At 32.8% G+C, this 26,949-nt stretch overlaps 1 protein-coding gene across 1 annotated transcript; it reads left to right on the top strand.

Moving 5' to 3' along the window:
• Positions 1-8,510: 8,510 nt before the first annotated feature.
• On the top strand, positions 8,511-20,001 carry LOC143057069 (large ribosomal subunit protein eL22-like). Its single transcript, XM_076230301.1, has 4 exons — positions 8,511-8,594; positions 10,967-11,092; positions 11,644-11,765; positions 19,811-20,001. The coding sequence occupies exons 1-4, from the start codon at positions 8,586-8,588 to the stop codon at positions 19,956-19,958; spliced, it is 405 nt and encodes a 134-aa protein (XP_076086416.1). The 5' UTR covers positions 8,511-8,585; the 3' UTR covers positions 19,959-20,001.
• Positions 20,002-26,949: the final 6,948 nt, after the last annotated feature.

Here is a 26,949-nt window from a genome sequence, read left to right as displayed (position 1 = left end):
TTTGATTGTTATTGTCTTTATCGTCCGCATTTTCTGAGTCGGACTACATTTTCAAGGATTTGTATAGTACTACTATAATTCATAGTTTTTGAAAATAAATGCTATCTTATTCTCATTGTCTTAAAAAAAACCCAAATTCATACAATGCAAAAAGATTCAAAGGCGACCTGGTTTCCTCAAATGACCTTATGACCATATAATTATATACCTCACAGCCAGGTGCTTTTGAAATGGATCCCGCTTTATATATATATTTATAGATATTTTCTTTTTTGCAAATATTTTTTTCTTTTTTTTTCTTTTTTTTTTTTTTGTAATTCTTTTTTTTTCAAGATGAAACATGTGAAATTACATAATACAGTATTAGACACAAAGTATAAAAAGTTAATTAACACTTGTAAGATCGATAAAATCAAAATGGTATAATAAGATATAAATATTACAATTGATTTTGTTAATAATAAATGCTGCTTCTAACAATTGCCACTTCTGATCCATTTTTATTTTTTGTGTAGGGGTTAAGAAACATACAGAGTATTTTTCTATTTTAATCCAATACTTTAAATATTCTATCTCACCATATGTTGTGGGCAATATGCTCTTACATCTACATTTGTATATATAGAATTTAAGTAACAACAAGATATATATTATCAACTGTTTTACTGTTGACAAAATCCTCAGACACACCTAAAATGACCTCTTTTACACTAAAAGGCAAGAAGATGTCATAATTTCTAATCCAATCTATAATGGAAAACCAGAAGTTTTGTGTTACCCAAAAACGTTCGGTTTCTTTTAATTTACATTTATATAAAAATTTGTAGATGTAATTTACCAGGTAATTACATGGTAAAATCCTATGAACAATCTTAAATTTAAAATTTTGTAAAAACGAATTTCTGGTTATAATGAAGGTCATGGAATAAATAGCATTCCAATCTTCAATCTGTATATGTAAGTCTATTTCCCATTTGTTACGGGAAGATGATGAATACTTTATCTTCCAGAAATAAATTATAGAAAAATTTACAAGATTTTTTTTTTTTTTTTTTAACTTTATCTACTAATTTATTTTCAATATTATCAAGTTTAGAACTTCCTTCTATCCTACTTTACAATCTATTTGGAATAGCACTTAAAATACCATAAAACTCTATAAAATTAGTATTGATCTTATACTTTTTCTCAAATTCTTCATATGAGAATAATATATTATTATCTGACACCAGATAATTGAAAAAAATATATACAGTTTTCAATATATTTACCGTTCAAAATCATCTTGCCATCCATTTTGATGTTTGGATTTAGCCATATGGACTGGGCCAGAATATCGGTATTGTTTTCAACTTTCAACTTATTTTTCAATTTTGAAAAATTTACCAGGATATCATGCCAAAAGGGATTGACTTTTTTGCTAAATAAAGCAATCCTTCCTTACTTAAATGTAAAATTTTGTCCCCCCCAAATTTTTGTATATAACTAAGCAGCAAAACTTTCCAAGGAGAGTAATTTTGGGGGTCTAGTAATTTATACAGCCAAGATATTTTTACACTATAACAAAAATAGTAAATATTCTTTACTTGAAAATTTGTGAAATCATTTTCACTTATTTACTAGGTGTTCTAATGTATACGATATTTATTATACAGATGAAACTTATACAACAAAGGGACGTGAAACTGGCTTCTTGTCTACCTAGAGTGTAAGTTATAGGTTTATTCTGTAGATTTTGTCTCAAAGAATAACATGAATTTGTGAATACCGGTGTTTCTTTTTTTCTTCTTTTTTTTCTTTTTTCTTTTGTTTTTTGTTTGTTTGTTGTTTGTGTTTTTTTGTATGTTTGTTAACAGAGTAAATGAAGGAAAACAATTGAATTTGTATGATTAAAAGAATTCAACTGGGCTCTATTTTCATTCAGTTCTATTAAAATCCGTGATACCCGGTATATTGTTCTGTAGTTAATCAATAATTTGTAGACTGAAATAAGCAAACTTGCATATAACTTTAACTCGATCTATAAACTCATCAAATCAAGGATTAGCAGGCACGGATCTAGGGGAAAGGGGGTGGGGTCAGGGGTTGGAATCCCCCTTTTTTTGGACGATCAATGCATTTGAATGGGGACATGTAGTTGGACCCCCCCCCCTTTTTTTTTTGTCCTGGGTTAGGAACCTCCCTTTTTATAATGTCTGGATCCGCCCCTGATTGGTGTCACTACACAAATCCTTGTCAAAATGCAATAAGATTTATAAATGATAATCCTCTGTCTCTACTCGCAGGCACTCGATCGTTTAAACAAAAAGTATATTCATCTCATAAGATATATAATATTCCATAACGGTCAAGCAATAATATTTCGAAAGCTTAAAAATTGGATTTTTCTTCTTTTTTTACATGGCATACTATTAAAATTGAGAATGGAAATGAGAAATATGTCAAAGAGACAACAACCCGACCAATGAGCAGATAAAAGCCGAAAGCCTCAAATGGGTCTTCAACACAGAGAGAAAATCCCGCACCCGAAAGCGGGTTTCAGTTTGTCTCTAAATGACTAAATACACATGTGTATATACTAGTTCAGTGATAACTGACTAAACGTCCAAACAAATAAATTAACTAAAATAGAAAAAAATAACAAGACTAACAAAGGCTTACTAGTACCGAAATACATTTGCATCCTAACTTTTGACGTCATGAATGTTTTGTTTTCAGCCGAATAGCATTGTCAATTTTAAATGTAAATCAGGATATATACAGGGAGGTGGACATAAACGTTACTGTTGTATCCTATATTTCAACGTCGATGGGATAAAGATGCGATTAACATAGTCAGTGTTTTAGTCACCAAACTTTAATATATACACACCCAGCCACCGAAAGCTTTATTTTGCGAAGCTAAGGTGCACGGTCGAATGGTCTAACGCGTCGAATATATACAGTGCAGGCGATTTGGTGTCACGATATCTCAGTAGCATGAGTTCGAATCCTGGCGAGGGAAGAACAAAAAATTTGCTTTTGCAAATTTACAGATCTAACAATGTTGGATTGATGTTTAGACGAGTTATATATATAAATACACATGTATACTAGTTCAGTGTATTTATGTGTATATAAATATATATATAATGAGAGAACATCATCCTTATATATCAGAACATAGGGTTAAGAATAATGCTACTATAATAAGCTTTAAATATTTTCTACGAACTTCTTTGCTTGTATAAAGTGACTTAAGTCAACTTCATTTAAATAAAGGAACAAGCCGGCAAAAGAGAAGCACAATTGGTACCCATGTCAATGCAGATTGTTTGTTGAAAAACACGTCGTTTTATCAACGTTACGTATTAATTTGATGTGAATCGCTTTAAATAAAGATTTTTGATAATGTCAGTATATTAGAAAAAAATTGTTTGAATGATCAGAGTGAGGTTTTTTGGGGTTTGTTTTTACAGAGTACGAGTAACACCCCCCCCCCCCTTATGTACCTGTATTTACGTTGGTATTTTTTTATGAAACAAAACAGGACCTCCCTGTTTTTAAAAATTTGTTGGTAAAATAATTGTGTAAATGGTAGAAGTTAAATGTATAATACTATGGCATGAGCCAAGAGACTTAAATTGGAATGTATGCACACAACAGATTTTGGGATTTTTAAGTATCAAGTTAACATCATACCTATAAGCCGCCTATAGTGAATAAGTCTTTGGTTTCTATGTTGTGTCTTCTGTACTATTATTTGTCTGTTTGTCTTTTTATTTTTAGCCATGCCGTTGTCAGTTTATTTTCATTCTATGAGTTTGACTCTCCCTCTGGTATCTTTCGTCCCTCTTTTGAAGACCGGGTGGCTTTGGTTGCTGATAAAATTGTTTCTTATAACTAAGAAAGATGTTGCATTGATCAATTGGAAGTCCATGCAATATAACCTTCTTCGGTTGGATTTTCAAAAAAGCATAGAACAGACCTATGAATTGGTAAATCAGGATTTCCTCTTTTGTGAGCGTCGTAGGGCATGTTGAATGTCAAATTGCCAAGACATCATTAATCTTCTTTAGCAAGCAATTTTCGAAATGTGTTTTCACACAAAAAAACGATGTTGTTCGGGGCATTATCTGCTAGGACATAAACAAATTTGTCGCCAGTCTAGGTAGGACAGCAGAACGCGTTTAGCAAGATTTGGATCTTAAAAATAAGATTACAAAAATACCGAACTTGGTCAAGGAAAGTCCCTTTACCAAATGGCAAAGTTAAAAGCTCAAACACATCAAACGAATGGAAAACAACTGTCATATTCCTGACCTGGTACAGGAATTTCCTTGTGCAGCGGCGGAAAAAAGCTGATTAAACCTGGTTGTATAGAAAGGTAAACCGAATCTAAAGATCGAGGTAGCATGCGTATTCATAGACCCATTCAGTTTTTGATTATAATTTGTATCACGACCTGAAAGCCTATACACCAGAAATACATAAAATATAAATATTACGTTTAATGTTCAATTGTTTTGCTGTCTATGAATAATAATGAATAAATGCACTTAAAAATAATGATGATAGCACCATGAGCAACTGGCACTCAGCAGATAGGTATCCAGAATTTAAAAAAAAAGTCTCATTGCCTTGGCGGATTTAGTGGTGGCCAGTTAGTGTAACTGAAAAACTACCTATATGGTTGATGTGTAGATTTTTGTTTTACATATTCTGTCCGTAATGTTCTCTAACTTTTTGTTCCCTTTTTCAAAACCCTGGATTCGCATCTAGGCCTCGAACGTTCTGGTGCAATGTTTGGAGTGAGACATGTCGTAAAAGGTCTATGCATTATCCATAGCCTCATAAGGGGTCAGTTTTCTTTCCTTAAGGGGATATCCAAGTTTATTTCTGACGGTGAGAATTTGTCCCTTTAAGATATAATAGGCTATATTTTACCTGTTTAAATCAAATATGTAATAAAAAAAAATATACCTTCATGTGCTACTTTTTGAGTAAAATGAGGTCGAAATTTCAGATATTTGCTAAAAATTTGGACTAGTGGACCGTATTTTTCCTCCCGACAGAAATGCATAACTTTTTTGTTTTAAAAGATAAACACAAGCTGTTTTTAAGTTCTATTTTATATAAATATCCTATAATTTTATAAAGTATTTTGTTTAGAATAATAGTTATCAAAGGTACCAGGATTATAATTTAATACGCTAGACGCGGCGTTTCGTCTACTTAGACTCATCATCGATCAGTGACGTTCATATCAAAACAGCCTGGTTAAAAAGCCAAACAAATACAAAGTTGAAGAGCATTGAGGACCCAAAATTCCAAAAAGTTGTGCCAAATACGGCTAAGGTAATCTACTGGTAATCTACTCCTGGGATAAGAAAATCCTTACTTTTTCGAAAAATTAAGTTTTGTAAACAGGAAATTCATAAAAATGACCATATAATGATATTCATGTCAACACCGAAGTGCTGACTACTGGGCTGGTGAGGACGAAACGTCCACCAGCAGTGCAGTGGCATCTGGAAATAACCAAAATTTATCAAATGTTCATGAATGAAGAAAAAAAACGTCATTTTTTGCTGTATATTTATCAAATTTAAAAAAAATGCATCATTGACTTTTTCATGAAATTTGGTACAAATACTCTTCATACGTAATCAAACCGAATGTCATTTTGAAAAAGAGGAGTCCATGAACTTATTTAAAAGTAAAATCAGTTTGAAAGATTAAAATCAGTCAAAAAATGCATCTTTTCCCGATATGTCACAATTTCAAAGGTTCCCTGTTCAATAGTATCTTTAATTGTGAAACAAAACAAAAAAACAATATTGGTCAAGGCAAATACATAGTCAAAACAAACATAATGAAAACTCGACAAAAATAGAATACATGTTAAAAACAGTCATTGGGTCCTTTCCTCAGTTCTAATGACTCTTTAATGATGGTGGCAGTGTTTAACGACCTTGACTGGAAAAGAAACAACTGTTTTTATATCATTTGTTGTTGATGGATTTAGTATAATCACGAGTTTAGCAGAAAGTTAAGTGTATTAAAATTGACAAATTCAGTTTGTAATGTATATAATATTTTAGAAAGATTTCTCTTTTTTTTTTTATTAATTATACAGTTCAATGAGTTTTTCAAGTTTTTAATCTGTTACTCCCTTACATTCAAACTACAATGAATGAATCTTTATTGCATTAGCAACCAGGGGCGTAGCTAGGCAATTTTTATGTGTACGCAATGCCGGAAAAGGTAGTCATACGTCAGGGAAGCTCTGGGGTAAATGGTGCAAAATCCTGAATTCTCGCAATTTCCGAGGACTTAAAATGACCTCACAGAAATCTTACTTTTAGGAGAAACAAGTCAACTTTGGAAATAAATAATCAGAGAAAAACAAAGAAACCCGTACTGTTGGCTTAACAAATTTTTTTTCTTATGTGTAATGGGTTAAAATGGTTTGATTAGGTATATTTTATTTGTTACCTAATCATGCTGAACCCACTTTACATTAGAAAACAAACTAATTTCTAAGCCAACCCTGTGCAACTTAAATGGTATTATTTTTGTTGAGAAAATACATAAATAAAAATTCGAATCACATGTCTTTATGTTTTATTTTATGAGTGAATAAGCAGTGTTTTTCAGTTGTTTTTTTCTCTCAAAGTTAATTCTGAAAAATCAATGCCCATTTCCTTTCTTTTTTTCCACTAAAGATGTCCAAAACCGTGTCTGCTTTAATTTTTTTTTCTCAGTATATGTTCAAAAGACCGAGTCCAGATAAACGATTCGTTTTCATTGTATTTCTCAAGTAGGTCTTCACTCTTCTCATGGTACTAAAAGACCGTTCTGCCGTTGCCGTCGAGACCGGCATACATGCAAATACATTAAGTATCTGAAAGATTTCCGGGTTTATAACAGTTAATGTTTCCTGCAGGTTGTTAGGGATGTTATCAAAATCTCCAGTCCATTTTGCTAACCATTTCCGATTTCAGATCGAATTTCGACTTTTGTTATATGGGGATCATCTGCATATTCATTAAAGATTATGTCCCATACCCGTAGCCAGGGGGGTTTCGGACGACCCCCCCCCCTTGAAAACAAATAAGCACTGTTAAAGTCAATGTTCTGTTCGAATTGTGACTGTTAAAGTCGAGTTTGTGAGTCTAACGACACCCCCCCCCCCTTGGAAATTCCTGGCTACGGGCCTGTGTCCCCACTGACAGCTAAAGTAAGTTGGTCAATGTTTTTTGGGATTAACTTTTGTGCGACATAACGTGGCTCTGCTGTCAGAAGTCTTGTATTCAACTCTGCTAACAAATGATCGACGAAAGGTAGATACATGTTCAGTTTCCAGTATTTAGAAGGGGTTTGCGCTGGTGCATTTGGCCTATTACGTTGGGCACCACGTTTTCTTGACATTGACGGATCAGTATTGACAGTTGCGGCAAGTTCAACTGCAGAATCGTACAAGGAGTTCCAAACTTCTGGGTCGTTTCTTTAGTCATTTAGCTGCCTGACATTTTAAATTGTTTGCATCAGCAACAGAATCACGATGCTGCCGGTTTCGTAAATGAAAAGGGAAGACTAGTTTTCGGAACGGAATATAGCTACAAAGTGATCATTAACATATTTGTATTTTTTTTTATTAACTTCATTACTTTAGTTTTATTCTTACTATATTTACCATATTTTTATGTTTGTGAAAATTTCGATGTGTACGTAAAATACGCAACTGCGTTTTTGCGTACGGGTTGCTATGCGCCTGGCAACAACATTGCTTTAGCATAATACAAGGTATATACATATATGACAAATACTTAAATACTTAATATTTAAACCTGTGACTATTATACTAACTTGAAGTATAGAAAGTCCCTGCTTAAAATTGCATTAAAAAAAATCTGATTTTTTTCCGCATCACAAAAATATGGTGATGCAGATGAAGCTATACATAATATGGAAATATGAATGTTTGTACTTGTACTTTCAAATTTGCAAAGGTATCACCTCCTCCAAAACATTTAAATATAGTCTTATGGAATATGAATGTTGTTTAAATTTAGATATTATATATGTTTGTATAAATGATTGTCATGTTTGTCTTGGTAACAATCCAATATTTGGATCATTTTACACCAATAAAATGATTTGCCGGATTTTATTTGACTTTACCTGATGAACTTATATGATACATCATTTTGTAACTTTTCATAATTTAGCATGATATGTTATCATGGAACCTTTCATTCTACCATGTCAATTATTATAGTTGTATGTAATGCCATAGGTCTTAACCATTTATTGTTAATGAGTTTGTGCCAATAAAAATATTTGTATTTGTATTTGTATGATTATGGAAATTAGATATTTAACTAATTTTTATTTGAGAAACAAACAAAAAACAATTTTGGTCATAGTAAATACATGATAGACAAAACAAACATAAGAAAAACTAATGATAACAAGGATCATTGATGATTCTTTCAGGAGAATTATAGATCCGGAATTTTGTAAAGGCTTCGACGGAAATAGATTTTGCACGTTATACACACCGACCTCGATTTCGGTCTTTTCACCACGAGACAGCAACCATGCCACAGGTGCGAACATTGTGCTCCTGCAAAAAAACATGATTTACTTGTCGGGTTTTGATTTAAATTTTCAATTAAAGCTCATACTAAGGCAAAGGCGAACTAAAATATTGATAAAAGATAGGATGATACGTCAATTTTATTTGTAAATGATGATTCATTCATCTCGCCGCCCATGTGCGTCGTCCAAATAATCAGTTGTAGTGACTTCAAAAGGCAGTCCTAGCTATTTAGACCTATACGTTTATATGTAAATGAGCAATATCTCATCTTAATTTGATACAATAATGTCGGTGTAATATTCTTTTATTTATATTTTTCCGTGAAAAATAGAATCTATTTTGGTACAAGTCCAATCGAAACGGTCAAATCGGTACCAATTTATAGTCAATTCGGCATCCATTAAATTATTTGATATACGATATTTAAATAATTTTAATATTAAACCATTTTTCTATTTTTTAATTATATTGTGAAGAAGAGTTGCAAGTGCAATCATACCACATCTTATATTCATATTTAACAAATCCAAGTCCTCGATTACACATGAACTTGAAGTAGAACGAAAGCAGAAACCACAAATTGTTTTTCTAATAAGTCGATATTTCTGGAAATCCCCGTCTTTTATTTCTTTTTGCTTAAAATACTGACAAAAGATATATTTAGGTAGGGGGAGGCAGTGGTGGATCTACATGAAGTCCAAATAATAATGACGTGTCCGAGAAAAAATTAAATAGCCTTGCCAGATGTCATAATTATTTGGACCGGTGGATCCAGTAATTTTCATGAAAAAAGGGGGTGGGGAAATGCCTCCAGGAAGAGTTTTTATGTCCAAGTATATTGCCTGATACAAGATGACTTTCCGCATCTAAGATTCACTCCTGTCACTTAGGTTAGCAAATAGTATGAAACTTGTACAAAAAAATTTAATTACCAGTACAAATTTGGGTTACATGGTAGAAACACTTCCACTCTATGCATGACTCTATAATATAATGTAACATACAAGGGTTTCAAATGGTTCCCAGATTTCCGGAGAAATAAGACTCTTCACTTGCTCAGAATGAGAAATCTATGGCCGTTTTTTTTTATACTCAAACTAGTTACTGTTTAAAATCAATCTGAAAAATGTTTTAGCTTAAGGTTCCACTTCAGTCAAAATGTACTACAGAAACATCAAAACTTTGCCTGTATTTCTCAACCTAAAATGAATAAAGTCTTGAACAATGAAAACATATGTTAATTTTAACATACTTCCCATATCACATTGTGTAAATTGTAAATAAACTTGAAACTATTGTGTTATGTTCAACTGGTTTTGGGGGTGAACACTAAATTTTCCAAAAAATCTGGAGGCCTGTGAGATGACTCAATTTGTTTAAAATTCGTGTCCTGGCCTTAATGACATTTTTGTCCAGTTTCTGTATTGTACCTTCTATATTCGTTCACTTAGATCCATGAAATTAACTGAAACTTGTAAACCAATACATTGTCTTAAAAATAATCATTAGCTTGTACTGCATTACATGTAACAGTATTTGTTCATGCCAATTTTAAACAAATTAAGTCATCTCACAGGCCTCCAGATTTTTTGGAAAATTGAGTGATCACCCCAAAACTGGTTTGACCATAACACAATAATTTCAAGTTTATTTACAATTTACACAATGTGTATATGTTAAGTATGTTAAAATGAACATGTATTTTCATAATTTAAGACTTTATTATTTTTATTAATTTTAGGTTGAGAAATACAGGCAACATTTTGCTGTGTCTGTAGTGTCCTATATTTTGACTTTAGTGGAACCTTAAACTAAACATTTGAAAAAAGGAGAACAAAAACGCAAGGGTTTAAGAAAATGTTTACGCCATAAACCATTTAAAAAATTGCTAAAACATGCTTTTCATCCTGGTGTTTAACAGCATGGTTAAGACCGACTCGTCAAATTAACTGTTAACCTTTAAAATTATTAAAACCAGGTTAATGGTTCAGAATAAAAAAAACCAGGCCTTTGACCAAATATAAAAAAAAAAATATCTAGATATTTACTTGGTATCTAATTCAAGGATTGAACCTTAAGTTAAGCCCCATGCCCAAGCTTGAGTCTTAGTTTACTGTGTCCTTCCCATGCAGAAAAAATACTTTTGAAGAGTTAATTGTATAATAGTAAATAAAATAAGAATGTGTCGGAAAAGAAAACAACCCAAGGCCACTAATGACAATTGGTCTTCAATGCAGAGATAAGACCCATTGTTTTACATGTCTATAAAGTACATTTCTTAAATAAATTGATTAATTTTTACTACTCATGAAATGTTTCAAGTTGATATTTGATCCAATAAATTATATTATTTTCTTACTCCTGCATATCCTGTTTTAGGTCCAGAAGAAAGTATCAAAGTCCAGTGCTGGCAAAAGAGGAAAAGGCAAGAAGAAGAGTGCCTTGAAGTACACTATTGACTGTACCCACCCAGTCGAGGATGGAATCATGGATGTTGTCAGCTTTGTAAGATAGTAAACATTTAACTGTTGTCAAAACTACTTTATTCTTTTAAAGCATGATAAGTGGAGTTTTAGCCTTGACAGCATGTCCAGATATTAATTAAAATATTTTGAAGACCAGTTAACTAACAATTCCAATTGAAATTGATGAAGGATCAAGTGAAGTGAAGTGACTGTCAACGTAATTAAAATCAAATTGAAAGTGATAATTGTATACCTGTAAATTTGAATTATTTTGTACGTGTACATTAAGAAACTAGTTAAAAATCAAGCTTGATGTTGGTGATTCACTTGAGACATTTGTAGGTATTAATGTCAAAAATTGTATATTGGATGGATGTTGCCTCTTCCAATGACTTACCTTTTTCAAAGTGATTTAACACAACCATAATTGATTTTTAACTGCTTCACCGTATGTGTACTTGACAAATTATTTATTGCACTAATGTTAAACATGTGACTAGGGTTATCTCCCCTAGTCTAGGTTAGGGTTACCTCCCCTAAGCCTGGGTTAGGGTTATCTTCCCTAATCCAAATATCTGATTTGTGATGCAGGAGAAATTCTTACAAGAGAGAATCAAAGTGAACGGCAAGACCAGCAACATGGGAACAAATGTCGTCCTGGAGAGGAACAAGAACAAAGTCAACCTCACCTCTGACATCGCCTTCTCAAAAAGGTTAGTTACCTGTGCCATTGACCAAGTGATTTCAAGTCTTTTGCATTTAAAGGGGTTCAGCTGTGTCGGTCCTCAGACATCCCATTCTCAAAAAGGTTAGTTACCTGTACCATGGACGTGATTTCAGGTCTGCATTTAAAGGGGTTCAGACATCCCATTCTCAAAAAGTTTTGTTACCTGTACCATGGACCAGGTGATTTTCACTTCTTTGCGCTTAAAGGGGTTTAGCTGTGTCGGTCCTCAGACATCCCATTCTCAAAATGTTTAGTTACCTGTACTGTGGACCTGGTGATTTCAGGTCTTTGCATTTAAAGGGGTTCAGCTGTGTCTGGTCTCCGACACCCCATTCTCAAATACCTACCATGGAGTTGATTTTAGTTTGCTTTGCTGTTCTTGGATCTTTGACAAGTCATATAAACTTGTGAATATTTAAAGGATAAAGTTGTGCATGGGTGAAGAAATGCACTACAGATGCAATTGAGTGGAAAATAAGTCTGAGCCAGAGATCATAGATGTAAAACTTTTAAGATTAGGCCAGATACTTTTGAAGTTAGTTAATGACTGGTGTTTCTTTGACGTCACAGTAGTTTATATCTGAAAGCTAAAGGTTTAAAGGAAAAAATATCAATAAATAAATATGCTTCATTTATCATAATTGTGATGTCTTTCTATGATGAAAAGTTGGAATTACCGTTTGATGTTAAAAACTATGAAACCATCATCGCGGCTTTTTATTTTCTGACTGAAGGACAAAATGATGCAACAAAGCTAAGGTGATTGCATTAATTGTATGAAAGTAATTAACATTCATATTTTTACAATGCGAACTTAGTGCATGTACAAGTCATTTTTCTTGTGAATATAAATAATACTTATGGAAAGCAAGAATTTTGCAGTCGACGACTTGAGGTAATTTTTTTGGGAAACATAATTTCTGTCAGACCTGTCCATCAAATGGTAATTTTGTATTCTTATCAGGGGAGGGGAAAGATGATTTAGATAATTCATTTAACAGTACAAAAAATCAGTTGTAAAGTACTTGTAATATTGGGATTTTGAACAATTCTTACAGATGATTTTTGTCTGCAAGTCCTATCGCCATTGCAATACAATGGATTTTGCAATGCTTATGAATGTATAATACATGGAGACTTTGTAAATCATGTGTTTCCTTTAATTTCATCATCTCTGTGAAATTCTGATCACTGATGTGTTAAGACATACTCGCATTATTCTCACGACTAGTTAGGCTATGTACATCATACATGTCAGAAGGCTGATGCATATGTATGCTATATAATAAAGTTGTCCTTTGATGATGAAAAGTTGGAATTACCGTTTGATATTGACATGAAACAAACAACGCGGCTTTTTATTTCTGAATGAAGGACAACACTTATAGCTAGTACATGTATTCACATTATGGTTTACCATTGTCATCATTGATAACATTAACATATTTATAATAAATGTAACATCATTGCTATCACCATACACCAGGCATGCACGTTGTTTCTTGTGTAGATAGTCATTGCTGGTAGCCATGAACTGGATTGAGAAATTTTTTGTTGAACCAAAAAGTAAAGTGTACACAGGTCGATTGAAGTGGGAAAAATCTTTTGGTCTGCACCAAAATCTATTCTAAATACAATGTACTTGTCTGAAGACAAATTCAATATTCAGACAATTTCCTTACATGTCAAAGAAAGTTTTGCAAAAATTTACTAGTCCAAAAAATGTTTCACTAGTCAAGGGTATTAGACTGGTGGCTAATGGTGCAGGCTGCTTGGTTGTGATTTTTTACCCATTAACAGTTTTGAAATGTTTAAGTCAAACCTCTATTTGCCCTGCTCAATACTGAACCATCACTGAAGTGATTCAGAAATAGTTCAAATAAAAGTTATGGTAAAGATGTTGCAATATTAAAGTTGTCCTTTTATGATGAAAAGTTGGAATTACCGTTTGATATTAACATGAAACAAACAACGCGGCTTTTTATTTCTGAATGAAGGAAAAAACTTGTATATGGTGACATCGATTACTATTCAGGTCTGTTAATTGTTGCACTGTTGATAAATTAAAAATGCTTACATTTATGACCTTGGATTTATGTCCAACATTCGTATGTTGTGGAATATACCTGCTATGGGAGTCTTGAATATTTTACTCTACTGATTTTATGTTTTTTTGTTGTTGAACAAAAAAAGTAAGAATCAGTACATGGAAATTGCTATCCAACAGTTTACCTTTACTATTTATTTCTACACTCCAGACAACTATTTGTCAACACTGAGGTTGTGAGTTCGAACCCTGTTCATGCAGGTGCACTTAACTCCTATTTTAATAGACTACAAGATTGTCAGTAAGCTTTCTCTGGGCACTCTGGCTTCCTCCGCCAATAAAAACTGGCTGCAACTAAATAGCCTAAAAGTAGTGTTAAATCACCCAACAAAATAGATATAGGAAGATGTGGTGGGAGTGCCAATGAGACAAACTCTCCATCCAAATAACAATTTCTAAACGTAAACTATTGTAGGTCAATGTACGCACTCAACGCATAGCCCCAAAATAACTAGTGTAAAACCATTCAAACGAGAAAACAAACGGTCTAATCTATATAAAAAACGAGAAACATGTATAAATTGCATAAACAAACGACAACTACTGTACATCAGATTCCTGACTTAGGACAGGTGCAATCGTTTACAGCGGGATTAAACGTTTTAATGGTACCAAACCTTCTTCCTTTTTCTGAAACAATAGCATAACATCACAACATAAAAAACCACAAAAGTTTATTTAATCTTAATGCTGTGAAACCTGTCTCTAGTGTCCTATCTCTGTGAATCACTAAGCCCCAGCACTAAAGTATTTCAGAAACTGCATGTTGCATGACCAAGTTTGATAACCTAAATATCACATGCTATATTTAATTGTTCTTTGATGATGAAAAGTTGGAATTACCGTTTGATATAAACGTGAAACAAACAACGCGGCTTTTTATTTCTGAAGGAAGGACAAATTTTATATACATGTAAATAGTTATCCTTAGGTTCCTCTCTTTTATGACATTGATATTCCCCTGTTGAACCACAACATTGTCTTGGCCAGATCTTCTGAAAACTTAATCAATGGACTGGCATAAGCTTTCTTGTAACAGTAAGGCCAACATAAAAATTTCTTTGTTTCCCCTCTCCCGACTGAGGTTGTTAGGGTATGGGTAGGTAGGTAGGCAAATTATTTTATTTTATTCCTTGATATGGTTTTTATACGACCGCAAAAATTAGTTTGTCGTATATTGCTATCACATTGGCGTCGTCGTCCAAATACTTTTAGTTTTCGCACTCTAACTTAGTAAAAGTGAATAGAAATCAATGAAATTTTAACACAAGGTTTATGACCACAAAAGGAAGGTTGGGATTGATTTTGGGAGTTTTGGTCCCAACATTTTAGGAATTAGGGGCCAAAAAGGGCCCAAATAAGCATTTTCTTGGTTTTCGCACCATAACTTTAGTTTAAGTGAATAGAAATCTATGAAATTGTGACAAGGTTTATGACCACAAAAGGAAGGTTGGGATTGATTTTGGGAGTTTTGGTTCCAACAGTTAAGAATTAAGGGCCCAAATATTAAAGCATTATTCTTGGTTTTCGCACAATAACTTTAGTATAAGTAAATAGAAATCAATGAAATTTAAACACAAGGTTTATGACCACAAAAGGAAGGTTGGTATTGATTTTGGGAGTTGAGGTCTGAACAGTTGTGGAATTAGGGGCCAAAAAGGGGCCCCAAGTAAGCATTATTCTTGGTTTTCGCATCGTAACTTTAGTATAAGTAAATAGAAATCTTTGAAATTTAAACACAAGGTTTATGACCATAAAAGGAAGGTTGGGTTTGATTTTGGGAGTTTTGGTCCCAACAGGTTTTTAGGAATAAGGGGCCCAAAGGGTCCAAAATTGAACATTGTTTGATTTCATCAATAATTGAATAATTGGGGTTCTTTGATATGCTGAATCTAAAAATGTACTTAGATTTTTATACTATTGGCCCAGTTTTCAAGTTGGTCCAAATCTGGGTCCAAAATTAAACTTTGTTTGATTTCATCAAAAATTGAATAATTGGGGTTCTTTGATATGCCAAATCTAACTGTGTATGTAGATTCTTAATTTTTAGTCCTGTTTTCAAATTGGTCTACATTAAATACCAAAGGGTCCAAAACGGGGTTTCCCCTGGGTTAATTATTTTTTTCGCCACCTCTTTCGCCAAAACAATATATTTTTCGCCACTTTATTATTTTTTTCGCCAAGTAACATAAATATATTTTTCCTGTTGTGCCCTTTCGTACTAAGAAGTAATTTTTACAACAAAACAAAAGCTTTTATCACATGAAATTGATCCCTCATTTCATGTGTAGTCATTACATTGAAGGGTTACTCTCATTCCAGGGGTTGTTTTTTTGGATAGATTTTTTCATAACGACAGTTTTCTTTTCTTGACCATCGTAAATGAAAAAGTTGAGACGTACAACTATGCTTGAAACACGTGCATGTGTCATTCAAACGACTTTATTAAAGTCAAAGGATAAAAGAATTAAAATTTTAAATCGGAGATTTTTCTTGCTTTTGAACAATTTTCGTCACAACAACAGCTTTCTTTTCAAAACTATCTTTCAAGGGAGAGATGTCAAAAGTTTGTTTCAAACACGTACGTCGCAAAGATGTAAATAAATTCTGTATGTCATTGTGACATTTATAGCAGAAGCCATTTGACCATATCATTTTGTGAAACAATTCAATCAACACCTTTATCAATTAGTCCTTTGTTGTCGATAGCTATAAAATGCAATCAGCTGATTATTGATTTTCTGTCTAAATCTTAATGAGGTCAAGGTGAATTCAGAGTATTGCCTGATCGGGTAAAGTCCGAGAAACTCGAAAAAAAGTAAATAAACAAGATGGAGGAAAATAAATCAGTTTATATATTTCTTTCGCCAAATTCTTTCGCAAATGACGATTTTTTATCGCCACAATTATTATTTTTTCGCAAATTGCGAAAATGGCGACCGCCAGCGGAAACCCTGGTCCAAAATTAAACTAAGTTTGATTTTAATAAAAATTGAATTCTTTGGCTTTTTTGATATGCTGAATTTAATCATGTACTTAGATTTTTGATTATGGGCCCAGTTTTCAAGTTGGTTCAAATCAGGATCCAAAATTATTATATTAAGTATTGTGCAATAGCAAGAAATTTTCAATTGCACAGTATTCAGCAATAGCAAGAAATCTTCAATTGCACAGTATTGCGCAATAGCAAAAAATGTTCAATTGCACAGTATTGTTCAATAGCAAGAAATCTTCAATTGCACAGTATTGTGCAATAGCAAATATTTTCAATTGCACAGTACTGCGCAATAGCAAGAAATATCTAATTGCACAATAATGTGCAATAGCAAGAAATTTTCAATTGATTGGAGTTGTCTTTCTTTGTCAAGAATAGTAGTTGAATCAACTTAAATCATTGTTTTATACAATGCACAATGTATATTCACTTTTACTACCAACTGATAAACACTCTTTACCATTCAGTGATAACAAGCACTTTTTGTTACATTTTAATATTTTATGATGTATTTAAATGAGTAGTTATTGTTGCAAACTCCATTAGAAATTTGAATTGAGATCAGTTTTGAAAAAAGGGAAAGGGGGATGTGAAAAAAAAATGGTGGTGGTGGTGGGGGGGGGGGGTAATTTTTCTCATTTCAGATTTAATAAATAAAAAGAAAATTTCTTCAAACATTTTTTTGAGAGGATTAATATTCAACAGCATAGTGATTGCTCAAAGACAAAAAAAATATTTTAAGTTCATTAGACCACATTCATTCTGTGTCCAAAACCTATGCTGTGTCAACTATTTAATCACAATCCAAATTTAGAGCTGAATCCAGCTTGAATGTTGTGTCCATACTTGCCCCAACCGTTCAGGGTTCAACCTATGCGGTCGTATAAAGCTGCGCCCTGCGGAGCATCTGATTTAGTTAAAAATCAAGCTCATTTCAAGTCTTATTTGATGCATAACTCACAACAAAACAATTCCTTTGTTCACCAATTCATACCTTGATCATCAATTATGATATGACAAAAAGATACATGTATGTATCACTTGGGAATTAAAATTCAATGAATAAAAATTTTCAATAGAAGTGAACATAATTCAGTTATGTTCAGTTACACCTGGATCATGCAATTGATTCCTAAACACAGATTTATATTGTTTTTTCGAGTTCTAGAAGAAACAAGGCTTCACTTTATATTCATGTTTTGTATTTCCTAAAATACTTTTAATAAGTATTTACGAATTCTACTGATGCAGTTATAACGTTAAAACGTGTCCTTTTGTAATTTTCATGCCATAAATTGAACAAGGAAATCCCATTTAAACTGTTTTTTTTTACACCAGAAAACAGGGACGTTCCCTGAAAGCAGGAAATACATGTATCCCACATTTCCTGACTTGTGCCCAACCTGTTCAAAGACAAAGTAGATAGATTTTAAAGCACGCGTCAGAACATTTACTCAGTCTTTAAGATTTTATCCTTTAAACAGGAACAGAGGTTAGACACAATGCAAATCAAGATGCACTCAGCGGGTTGAAAGATGCTTCAGTTTTGTTTTGTTTTTTTTTTCCCCCTTGCACACAAACAAATCGTGTGGAAAGCATTTTGTTTGTTTTCCTTGATTCCAAATCATGTAGACGCTTCAATGTAAAAATACCTTGATTTAAAACGCTCGTTGACTACAGCATCAGAAAGGTATCACCAAAACCCAACGATCGTTGACTACAGCATCGAAAAAATATCACCAATAACCAACATAGCACCAAAAAAAATAGTGGACAAGTATGGCCAATAAAATTTTTCAGGTCGCACTGATTTTACTGGGTCGGTCGTGTGAGGGGAAACAAACAATATTTTATTTTTGGCCTAAGACATCAGTTCATGGAAATTGATATGAGTTTTAAAAATCTCTTGGTTTGTGAATTTTTAAAACAGTATGCTAGTGATTGTTGTTGATTCGCTAGAATATCTCTTGAACCTGTAATCCTATTACAAAGGGAATCTCTCCTATCACTGAAGTGTTTCAGACACTGTTGCATGATAAGTTTTGTTAAACTAATGATGTGGTACATACAATATTAAAGTTGTCCTTTTATGATGAAAAGTTGGAATTACCGTTTGATATTAACATGAAACAAACAACGCGGCTTTTTATTTCTGAATGAAGGACAACATTGATATAATCTTAAATGTGTGTTGCACTATGTGGAGTGAAACATAAAAAAAAAAATCATGAATGACCTTCGACTTTCCAAAGCCCAATTTACTGTGGATATAAACAGATCTTGAATATTGTATAATGAAACTTTTCTTTGTTTGTTATTAAACATAAAAATTAAATTAAGTACAAAATGCAAGTACATTTTATTTTTTAACTAGAAACATGTGATTGTGGGTGATTCACTTAAATGTGTATAGAAAATTGTCTGAAGGTAAATTAGTAACATGTATAATAAAGGTGTTGAATCACTTGACATCAACGCTGAAATGTTTGAAGTAACTTTCCCTTGATTAACATAACATACATTTGTATATGTTGCATACAATGATTAAGTTGTCCTTTGATGATGAAAAGTTGGAATTACCGTTTGATATAAACGTGAAACAAACAACGCGGCTTTTTATTTCTGAATGAAGGACAACACTGATCAATGCATTAACTAGAGAGAAAAAGTTTTAACATGTTGTAAAATTTCTCTAATTGTATTTTAATAGGAGGATTAAAAATATATTGCTGTCTTGATATGCATGTAATATTTGCAAATGCGACTGCATTCTTAAAATATCTTGCTTATAAAAGTAAACATCTTAACAGCTTGAACAAACATGACATGATTAAAAACGATGACGGGGAAATGTTTGCATTAATCATTGCCTCATTGGTACATTTGTACATGTTCCATTATCAACGTAACATGAATTTTATCTTTTCAGATATCTGAAATACTTGACAAAGAAGTACTTGAAGAAGAACAATCTTAGAGATTGGTTGAGAGTTGTTGCCAGTAGCAAGGATTCTTATGAACTCAGATACTTCCAGATCAATAACGAGGACGAGGAGGAAGAAGATGGCGACGAGTAACCATAGCAACTGTTATATAATGTAATAAAGTTGTTGGCCAAAATATTTGTGTTGAATATATTTTTGAAAAAGTCTTTGAATATAAACAAGATGTGATATGAGTGCTATTGAGACAACTCCCCATCTAAGTCACTGTATAAAAAGTAAATCATAACTGGTGAAAGTACATGTTAAATACTCAAAGCCTGGCACACTCTGACAGCAAGCTTTAAAAGCCCCAAATATCTAGTGTAAAATAATTCAAACAGGAAAAACAATAGAATGCATGTACATGTTGTGAATTATGGAAAAAGATGTTTCAAGTAATAGTGGGAAAAGTATCAATGCCACACAAAATCTTCGAAATACCTACTTGTTTGTCTCGCCGTTGCAGACCATTCATAATGGGTATATGTTGAAGCCATTTATTTTTCCTTCCCCTCATTTTCATAAATTAGCGACTGCTTGAAAACAAATAGTTGTATAAAAAGTAAGATGGATTGTTAATGAGATGACTATCCTTCAACAATGAGCAATAGCTTTGTAATGACATTTAAAACAATTCAAACAAGACAACTAAATGGCATGATTTATGTACAAAACCACAAAACAGACGGCCACTGAATTGCAGGCACGAACTTTATATTAAATGGTGAATTTAAGACTAGGTTGATAACGCACCTCATTTTAAGACTGATATGTAACGTTGCAATATAATCATAAGTGAGTAGTATATTTGTTTTATGGTCCCTTGCAAGGTCTGCATCTTTGATTGTTATATGGTCCAGACCATATATCCCATACTAAGAGTGCAAAAGTGGACCTTTTTCGACTGACGAAAGCCTCATTTTTGTCGAGCCTTCGACTTTTGTCGAAAAAGCGAGACTAAGCGATCCTACATTCCGTCGTCGGCGTCTGCAAATATTCACTCTGTGGTTAAAGTTTTTGAAATTTTAATAACTTTCTTAAACTGTACTGGATTACTACCAAACATAGACAGAAGCTTGTTTATGGTCATAAGATAGTCTCCAGAAGTAAATTTTGTAAAAATAAAATTCTATTTTTTCCGTATTTTACTTATAAATGGACTTAGTTTTTCTGCCTGAAACATTACATTCACTCTGTGGTTAAAGTTTTTAAAAAGAGTAGGTTCAGTAAGACCCCTTTTTGGCCCCAAAATTAAGCAGTTTTGCAAAATTGTGAAATTGTAATCTTTTAGCTATTTATTGGAAAGTAGAATTCTGCTGCTACATAAATATGTGCTGTTTTTGACAATACAATGCACATATATCGTGTACTAACATCATAAAGTCGTGCTAAATTACTGAAATCTTCACAATTATAGCATTTTAGTTATATTTTAGACAGTTTCCGTCTTAAATGAAAGTGGCCGCATTCTTGTTCATTCATACTATTGAAATGTAAGTTGTATTTGATGATAATACATAAAATATATAAAGGTTGAGGATGAACTCGGAATCGGCCACTTTCATTTTTGACGAAAACTATCTGAAAAGTGACGTTTTTTGGCATATTTCATAGATTTTTCATATTTAAGTTCAATCGGAGCGTTTTTAATGACTGAGTCAGTTAAAATCTTTTACATAAACTAATCGAATCAATTGAAATAGACACTTAAGTGTTTAAAAAGTGTCCTAAATATCTCGTTAGATGAAACTGAAATTTGGGGCCAAAATCGGCCCCTACTCCTTTTAATAACTTTCTAAAACTATCCTGGGTTTGTACCAAACTTGGACAGAAGCTTGTTTATGATCAAAAGATATCATAGTATCACTGGGGTAAAGCTGATGACCGTAACTGCATTCACGGTCATCCCAAGATGTCGGATGAAAAATTAGGTCAGTATCTGTATTGTCTGTTACAGTGTTTCTATATCATTTTCTTTACAAAGTATAACGTGACGGTACCCAAATTGCACCTATTTTGACAGTTTTTTCATCTACGTTTTTTTATGATGAAAACAAAAATGTCCATTCTGTGTTTATTTTGTAGCCCTATCCTTCTTTATTATAAAGGTACACCAATTTGATTTTTATTCCATATGGAATCATAGAAAAATTGGTCTAAACTGACCTCCAAACCATCAATGATTCTGAAATGAGGAGTACCCAAATTGCTTCCATGCTTAAACTCACATAGTCAAAAGTCTAATAACAGAGCTTTTGTTTAATTTCTTTAAATATTTTGAACAATTGGATATTAGTCCATGCTTACTCTTCATTATTTTTTAAATGGATACTTGTAACATATTGTATTTGCTCATTTTAAAAAGATGACGTTTTGATGACGTCGCATGGCGACTATTCAGTACATTTTGCTTTTTACTTCATCTTTTGATAGATACTGTGAACGTTTTGTGCATATCTAAATAGTTTTACCTATGTTGAAAGATGTGCTTAGTATCAAATCATAAAAAAACCAAATTGTTTAGTCTCTAGAAAATCTTGTAAGATTTTCGCTGCTAGTTTTGCTAAATAGGTGCAATTTGGGTACTCGGTGCAATTTGGGTACCGTTACGTTACATTGATACGATGTAAATTTATAAAAGATTCACACAGAAATCACAAATTACTACCGAAAAATGCTCAGGAAACGCGAAATTCAATTTGAAAAAATCGCTAAGATGTCCGTAAATCATCAAAATATTTTCAAGATGACCGTAACATGAAAGAAGGATGACCGTGATTGGTAAACAGATGACCGTTACTTGTAAAAGATGACCGTAATGTGTAAAGTTTGACTTTAATTTATAAAGGATGATCGTAACTTTAAAATTATGACCTTCAATTCTAAGAAAATCCGTATTTGTATTCGTAGCTTTTTGTTGTGTTTGTCTCAATAGGGTCTTAGTTAGCGGATATAAACACGTTTCATCAATTTATTTTTAACTATTTGCCGTATTTTGAGTTCATGACAATGATAGTAAATTGCAAACTTCTCGTAAACAATGAAATATTTATTGATAACGACTTTAAAATTTTAATAAAAATTGACAGAGATACGACGAAAAGTTGAAGAAACAAGAATGTGTTCCTCTGATGTGTCTCTAGTACATACCTCATCTATACTGCAATTTTCTATGTTCAGTGGACCGTTAAAATGGGGAAAAACTGTAATTTTGCATTATGATTAGAAAGATCATATACAATTCAATTCTTTATTAACCAAATGTTTTACAACATATAGGTACATGTATAATCAATATATACTAAATATATATTACAAAAATATACGATCATGACAAAACAGACAGAAGTTTTAAATACACAAAAAAATAAATACATATAAATATAATTCCAAATAGCAAATATTTGTAACAAATGAATTACAAATCATTTTACTAAAAACAGTCATTTCTGAGCTTCAGTGCTCTAAATATATATTTTCCCAAGTTGCACAAGTCTTTTACATTAGTAGTGCCATGGTAGTGCTTAATAATTGTAACAGTTTATAAACAGATGGCCTACGCCAATAATATGGTTTAATCAAACATTCACGCAGATTAGAATATAATGGACATGATAAAATAAAATGCATTTCATCCTCAATATCATCAATACACAATGTACAGGTTCTAAGGTTTCAATTAACATTGGAATACATTCCCTTCTCTATAGCTAGATTATGTGATGACAATCTAAATTTAACAATACACTTTTTATAAATATCGGGTATGGGTTTACACAAATATGACTGCAAAGAAAAATTGGATATTATATATCTATACAAAAAACATTTTGATGAACTTTCTAAAGTAGCATCAAACTCTTGTTTGACAATATCACAAAGTCTCTGTTTAATAACAATAATATGATCTTTACATAAAGAATTTTGTGAGTACCACAAATCATTTAAACCAAGATGGAACAATTCTTTTCGTATATTACAAACCCAGTTATTTTTGTCATTTGGATTCTTTAAACACATATCATATAAATAATTGTAACAACCATGTAATATACAATTGTTATTATTCAATACTTTTATCCAATATTTAAATATACGTAATTTCCTGGTTACTAACATTGGAAATCTTCCAAGTTCACAATAGACCATGACATTCGGTGTACTTGTTTTAACATTCAAAATTCTTTTACAAAAATCAATATGTATCTTTTCTACGTCTTGCGCTTTATGAAAACCCCATATTTCAGAACCATAACATAGAATACTACTCACATATGTATCAAATAATGACAATAACGTGGCATAATTAAATGAGGGCCCTCATGGGGTTTTTAAAGCAATTGCTTTTATGCTATCGCGTATGGCCATCTTTGTGACCCAGATCAGAGACTCCGCCCATATCAAGCCATAGTATTTTGTTAAACAGGCTCCTGGTCTGTCATTCTTTAACACCTATGTATGTTTTCTAATGCAATACATAGCTTGAAACTTTAAAAAAACGTTAGTGGATTTAAGAAGTTTCAGAATATGTTCTTGTAGATGTATTTTTGTATTTAAAGGGTCAACCGTTTGACTATCAAATAACATAGAAGTCCGAGTGAAAAAAAGTACATTTTTATAACTGCGATTCCGTTTTCCGCCGTTCGTACGATGTTTCAACAAAATATGGATTCATTTCAGTTGTTGATTTAGTATTGAAAATTTAACTGAATTATCTCCTATTAAATACGGTTTTATATGTTTAATTTGTGTTTCTTTAACAGGGGCGGATGCAGGAATTTTCGAAAGGGGGGGTGCTAACCCAGGGCAAAGGGGGGTTGCAAAACATATGTCCCGATACAAATGCATTGATCGGCAAAAATAAAGGGGGGGTGCGCACCCCCGGAACCCCCCCCCCCCCTGGATCCGCCACTGTTTAAGAGGTCAGGTGCTCTTGTTCATTCATAACATTATCGTTCATTCATACATTTATCGTAAAATCAAAATCACTACACAGGTTAATGCGTAGTGTCAAATGATTACCTGTAATCTAAAAATAGACAAACTTTGTTTGCGCAAATAATTTAGCGGAACGAAACCCTTGTTGAAAACACATAACAATAAGTTCGTTTTCCTTTTCTGTCAAACTCCGTAATATTTATCGATCACCTTACTAATGAAATGGACCCGTCCAAACGTAGTAGATGCCAAGTCGGTCCAGATGAAGAGATATTTCAATTTGGAATTTTCTAGTTACATAGATTGAAAAAAGTACGTCTTTTTAAATATCATGATCAAAACTGGGAATGTATAACAAATGTCAGATGAAACCATTATCCTCGTCTTTTCAGTGAACAAGTCTACTACGTTTGTTGACACTCGACGGTCCACCGTTTTCACATGTTTTCGAAATATTGAAGATCATTTTTCGCAATGTTTCCTGAAAATTGATAAATGTCAAAGCAACGTAGAGCTGTTTGTTCTTGTTCGTATAATAAAATTGAGAATGGAAATGGGGAATGTGTCAAAGAGACAACAACCCGACGATAGAAAAACATACAACAGCAGAAGGTCACCAACAGGTCTTCAATGCAGCGAAAAATTCCCGCACCCGGAGGCGTCCTTCAACTGGCCCTAAACAATACATCAGTGATAACGATTTAATGTCATGTTTGTCTGTGATGACCCCCCCCCCCCCTTTTCGGGATTGCATGAGAATTATAGTTATCTCGTACCCACATGCACTTGTTTCTATCCATAGGAAGGTCGGCTATCCATATAAAACTATTTTGGATAGAAACAAGTGCCTGTGCTCGTACCGCATCAGAAGGACATACATGTATATCAACTGAGCAATAATGTTTGGAACTTAGTTTTAAAAATGATGACAAAGTACCATTATGAAAATATTTTTATTAAGCTGAAATATATATTTATTCTTTACATGTTTATGTCTTGTAAGATATTTTATTTCTTTCCCGTTTTTTAACATTTGCGTCTGGAAAGTTGAAATGTTTTAACTTAATCATTTGTGTTAATGGTTAAATATAAATTAATAATGAAAATTGTTAAAATTAAATCAATAAAGGAAATTATTGCCCAGTTACAAACACTACCAGGGGATAATCCATGATGATTTCTTTTTGAGTTATATGTTTCAGCACATGTATATTTGACCCCAACTTTAGCCTGGTAAACGTGTTGTCTCCTTGTGAAATTTAAAACATATTAAAAATGACTTTCTGCTAAAGTCTTTTATTTATATAAAGTTAAAACCTTCTTACTTCTAACTAGACAACACTCATGTCAGGTTTAATTATTATATATATGTGGATGAAATATAAAAGTCCCCAAACATTAACATGACAGCAATTGCTTTTACAGCCTTTAAGGCTTTGATTGATTATGTGATTACTTGGCCGTTTTTTTAATGATTATTTGATTATTAAGCCAAATATTTCATGATTATTTGATGACCTAGGACTGTATTTTTAGTTTATGATTATTTGATTACTAAAGATAAGCAAATATTTAATGATTATGTGATTATATTGGCAAAAAAATGGTGATTATGTGATTACTAGGACCCCCCCCCCCATGAGGGGCCTCTTAAATGAAAATTGTCTATAGAAAACATGTGTACTAAGTTTCAAGTTGATTGGACCTCAACGTCATCAAAAACCTCCTCCACCAAAAACTTTAACCTGAGGTGGGACAGACGGACGAACGAGCAGACGAACGGACGCACAGACCAGAAAACATAATGCATATGAATGGAGCATAAAAAACACTAAATCAAACTTGAATATCCGGAAATCGAGGCTGTGTGTATGGATCCAGAGGAAGCAGATTAAAATCTTAGTTTGTCTTTATATATGAATAACATTGCTGTATATACAAATTGACAAGGTTCTCCTCAGTGGTGGATCCAAGAAGGGGGGGGGGGGGGGGTACGGGGACCCTTTTTATTTAACGATCAGTGCATTTGAATGGGGACACATAGTTTGAACCCCCTTTACCCTGTGTTAGGACCCCCCTTGTTTTTAAATTGACTTAATCCGCCCCTGCCCCCTGTGATACGCTATACGCACAAGACTATTTTAAG

Source organism: Mytilus galloprovincialis, chromosome 13, assembly GCF_965363235.1.
Source record: "Mytilus galloprovincialis chromosome 13, xbMytGall1.hap1.1, whole genome shotgun sequence".
Taxonomy (NCBI): domain Eukaryota; kingdom Metazoa; phylum Mollusca; class Bivalvia; order Mytilida; family Mytilidae; genus Mytilus; species Mytilus galloprovincialis.
Note: the sequence above shows the minus strand (reverse complement) of the source record. Positions and strands in the feature narration are given on the sequence as shown.